The sequence below is a fragment of the Camelina sativa genome, chromosome 11, assembly GCF_030686135.1.
Source record: "Camelina sativa cultivar CO46 ecotype springtype chromosome 11, ASM3068613v1".
Taxonomy (NCBI): Eukaryota; Viridiplantae; Streptophyta; class Magnoliopsida; order Brassicales; family Brassicaceae; genus Camelina; species Camelina sativa.
In genome coordinates this window covers 48,203,936-48,209,060 of record NC_141890.1, presented here as the reverse complement: position 1 = coordinate 48,209,060, position 5,125 = coordinate 48,203,936, and the positions used below count along the sequence as shown (strand labels likewise).

At 29.4% G+C, this 5,125-nt stretch overlaps 1 protein-coding gene across 1 annotated transcript; it reads left to right on the top strand.

Moving 5' to 3' along the window:
* Nucleotides 1–3,131: 3,131 nt before the first annotated feature.
* Nucleotides 3,132–4,864, top strand: LOC104726731 (NAC domain-containing protein 100). The gene is made up of 3 exons (XM_010445662.2): nucleotides 3,132–3,623; nucleotides 3,750–4,027; nucleotides 4,133–4,864. The coding sequence occupies exons 1-3, from the start codon at nucleotides 3,437–3,439 to the stop codon at nucleotides 4,682–4,684; spliced, it is 1,017 nt and encodes a 338-aa protein (XP_010443964.2). The 5' UTR covers nucleotides 3,132–3,436; the 3' UTR covers nucleotides 4,685–4,864.
* The last annotated feature ends 261 nt before the right edge of the window (nucleotides 4,865–5,125 follow it).

The window sequence follows — 5,125 nt, the reverse complement described above, 5'->3', positions numbered from 1 at the left end:
AAAGTTACTTGACCGACTTCCGAGATCGCCACTGAGTCCGACCTGATCATCAAAAGAGTAAATTTACCATATCTTTAATCGAATATTTTAAGAAAATATATTTATCTTGTAATCAATGCATTTATATAAATAAAAGGATATCCTCTTCTTGTAACATTATCCAACACTTAATACAATAACCCTAGTTTTTTAGCCAAACTCTTACTTGTTCCTCAAGAGATTTCAATTCTTTTACTTTTTTTAACTTTGATTCGATCTTAAAAAGAGTTCTTTATTGAATTTGTTTCTCCTTTGAAACAAATTCATTGTCAGAAACCTAATTTCTACATGCATAATTATAACAAATGGAAAATATGAAATGGTGCTGCCTAAAACTTTGTGCGTTATATTTTCCAAATTATTTTCTTATCAACCAATTTTATTACAATCAAAATGAAAATAAAAAGAAATGCTTTATTTTATTATTTTTTAAGAAAAATATTTATACATTTGACTGGTCCTTTCTTTCCATCATGGACAAAACGGTGTTGCATTTGGATTTTTTTTCAATTCCATTTCCTTACAAACATAAATTATTTTTTCCATGGTTTCATTTTCTTGTATTCTCTATCCGAACCTGAAAAAGGGACCACTCATAAATTTATTTTGTCTACTAATTTAGATATTAGTTCAGATGCAACATTTAATGGTTTAATAACCAACTTAAAACAGATTCTACCATATCATCATCTTTTACTAGGACTAGTTAGTTCGTATTAATTATCTGTGAACAATGTAACTACAATTTTATCGGATAAAAGTACTCACTAATTAAAATTAGTATTTTTACTTCAAAAATACTCAATTTATCGATTTTTGGCATTATGTCACAATCATCGTAATGTTAAAATATTGAATTTAAATTACAATAGATATATTATAGTAGAATACATGAATAATGACTTCAGTAAGTTAATGAAAATAAAATGGTTGATACAATTTTCATAGAAAAATATATCTTCATACTAAGTTATGGAATCCGTCATATTTTTTGGAACATAAACAGACAGCTACATGCAAAAAAAAAGATATAACAACTGGAATCTAGGCGAACATCCACTCTGAACAGCTTTTCCAGTCCTAAATAAATGCTAAAAATTGATGGTACCAAAATCAAAATGTGTTAGAAATACACCGAACCCACTTCACTCTTCAAAATAGAAAGCTCTATGTATTTCTTTGACCTTTTCGAAGTGTTTGTTCTTTTTTTATATAATCGTAATAAAACTTTGACGAATAAAGAACCAATAAAAGTACTAGCAGAGACATCATTTGTCAATCATGCCTTCTTGATTCTTCTTTTGGAAAGAGAGTTATAAAGTTAAATTATATTTATTGCTAAACATTACTATCTTACATATTAAATTGGTACCGAGTCATCTAAATTTCAACTTTTTAGTATTCTTATTTGCTTAACAAGCACGGACGACTTTCTAGTTTATAATTTGTAATTTGTTCGATCTCATAAAAGTGGTTAGATATGGTTACTGAATACAAATATACAAAGATAATTTATTTATCTAATTTTTAAAAAATATCTATTATAGAGAAATGAAAAAAGTTTATAAAATGAAATGTCTATACGAGAAAAGTTTAAGATATATATATATATATTTTGACGTCAGCATAGGTTAATATTTTAAAGTATGTTCCATCATTCTTCACAAACGAATAAAGAAAGATGACATTGCATATCATAATTAAACTTTGGGATTTAGTTACGCAATTTCCACTTTCTTTATGAAATATATATCGAAAGCATGCATGAACACCAAAGTATTTACTATTTAGATAGTCACTAAACAGAAACTGTTTCCACCAGAAATATTCAAAACCAAAAAAAGAAGAATTCAAAACCATATACAGTAAAACCTCTATAAATTAATAATGTTAGGACTAAGACATTTTATTAATTTATAGTGATATTAATTTATCAATAAATTAATAATTATTATTTTATAGTGTAAATTAATAATTATTAATTTATAGGTATATTTTTAATTGCTCAATTTTTTAAAATAATGAATTGAGACAATTTTTGCAGAATAAGATTAAAATTTTGGATGTTGTAAATTTTATGTTATTGAAATTGAATTTGAAATAATTAAAAAATATTTTTGACAATGAATTACAAATATTGTAGACAAATTTACTTATATACATGACATAAATATTCAAATTTATGAATAAGAATATCAATTATCGTATTTTAATAGTCTATCAATCTATCCAAATGTAAATGATGCATATTTAGAAATTGAAAACTTTAAAAAATTTGACGTGCTTTATGGAATGTTATAAAATATTTTATATCATTATATTTTAAAGATACAATATAACAATTGTTTTATGGATATGAGGTTTAAGAGAAACATATTTTACTATATCAGCATATATATATATATGTATGTAATTTTACATGATTATTAATTTATGATATTATTGGGACCATATTTTATATAGGGATTTCAAAAAATTTATTATCTTATTATCTTATCGAATTTTATTATTTTTTACACTGTTCCGACTTGGGACTAGCAAAATTTATTAATTTATAGTGTTTATTAATTTATAGAGTATTAATTTATAGAGGTTTTACTGTAGTTATTTCTCTGTAACTTATTTTTCTAAGGCATTCATGTCATTATATATTCATTGTAATACTTAACTGACGTAATAAGGTTGTAGATCATTCTTTGTATTTTTCAGTACAATTATAGTAACCATGTTTAATGCGTTAGATTCAAATAATCATAATTATCCGTTCTCTTGTAAATACGCAAATATATATAATTTTCTAGTTCCTATAGCGATTCAAAAACTGTTTTTTTTCTCAAGGTCTGATCATTTATTTTTTCAAATTAAATTATTTCTTACGAATATTTAGAAAAGCTCAGAAAAAGTTTTGTAAAAGGGGAAAGTGCTAAAACAACCTACCCAAGTTGCGTTACACACTACGTATCTTTCTCATCACACAAAAAAATGGGGAAATACATTTTTTTTCCTTTTCTTTCAAATTCTTATTAAAAAAAACAAAATTTTCGTTTTGACGTAATTTTCCTATAATTAAGAAAATGAAATATTGAAATATTGTTTTTCTCCACTCCTTCAAAGTTTCAATCTTTATAGTTTCATTTGGCTTTTTTCCCTTTATATTTTTCCTCCTCTTCATCTTCCTAACCTTTCTCCCTAACTTCTCTGTTCATCTTTTTTTCAATCTCTATTTATAAAAAATATATCATACATAGTATTCTCTAAATCCATATATCTCTTCATCAAAACCGTTTCAAGATCAATATCAAGAAACGTATATTTAAGTTTTTTTTATTTTGAATTATCAACTTGTTGTTGTTTTATTTCTAAGGGTTTAAGGTTTTCTTGAGTTGGGGGAGAAACGATGGAGACTTTTTGTGGGTTTCAGAAGGAGGAAGAGCAGATGGATTTACCTCCAGGGTTCAGATTTCATCCAACAGATGAAGAACTCATAACTCACTATCTCCATAAGAAGGTTCTTGACATCAGCTTCTCAGCTAAAGCTATTGGTGAAGTTGATTTAAACAAATCGGAGCCATGGGAGTTACCATGTATGTTTTCAAGATCAACACCATACCAAGTTTTTTAACATTCTTTGTCTGAATCGAAACGAGTCTTCTTCTTGAGATCTTATGTTGTGGAAAGATTAATTTTTGGGGTCTTATTTTGGTATACAGGGATGGCTAAAATTGGTGAGAAAGAATGGTATTTTTTCTGTGTGAGAGACAGAAAGTATCCGACCGGTTTAAGGACTAACCGAGCAACTGAAGCCGGTTATTGGAAGGCGACCGGGAAGGACAAGGAGATATACCGAGGCAAATCGCTTGTTGGGATGAAGAAGACACTTGTTTTCTATAGAGGAAGAGCTCCTAAAGGTCAGAAAACCAACTGGGTGATGCATGAGTACAGGCTTGAAGGAAAATTCTCCGCCCATAACTTGCCCAAAACCGCAAAGGTTAACCCTAAAAACCACCCAACAATTACTCTGTTTTCCCTATCTAAAATCCTCTGTTTCTCCTCTGTTTTGCTTTTGTTTACTAATTTTGCTTTTTGTTTGCAGAATGAATGGGTGATTTGTAGGGTTTTTCAGAAGAGTGCAGGAGGGAAGAAGATCCCTATTTCAAGTCTAATCCGAATCGGTTCCCTTGGAACTGACTTTAACCCTACGCTTCTGCCCTCTTTAACCGATTCTTCGCCTTACAACGATAAAACCAAAACAGAACCTGTCTACGTGCCCTGCTTCTCCAACCAAACAGATCAAAACCAAGGAACCACAACACTCAATTGCTTCAGTAGCCCTGCTCTTAACTCGATCCAAGCCGACATTTTCCATAGGATCCCACTCTATCAAACTCAGTCCCTCCAGGTTTCCACGAATCTACTACATAGCCCGATTCTCGCGCAGGAACACTCAGTGCTACACGCTATGATTGAGAACAACAGAAGACAGAGCCACAAAACGATGAGTGTCTCACAAGAAACCGGAGTTTCGACAGACATGAACACTGATATTTCATCGGATTTTGAATTCGGTAAGAGACTGTTTGATACTCAAGAAGATCCGTCTTCCTCCACTGGACCGGTTGATCTTGAACCTTTCTGGAATTACTGAAGAAAAATTCAAGAGAGGTCTCATGTCCATTAATTTACAGTCAAAGAAAGTAAGAAAACTTTTTTCACCTTTTAGTGTGGTGTGTTAAAAGTTTGTATAGATTATTATCATCTCAACTTCCACTATACTGTACTCAATTTAAAGAAACGTTAAGTATATGATTTGATATTTGAACAAAAATTATATATAATTTGATTTACTCGTTTGGAGGAGGAGAGAGTCTACTAGGTATTTACTAATGATAAATATATAGTACCTAACTATCTTACATATTGTATTGGTAAATGGTAATAACCGTTGACACCATGTATAATAATGACATTTTTGAATAAAGTGTGCATTTGAATGAAAGGAATATTCAATTTGCCTATTGTATATACACTTAGAACGTCAATCTTTTTTAGTCAAGAATTCAGATTTCCATTGTGCTTACACTCGTTG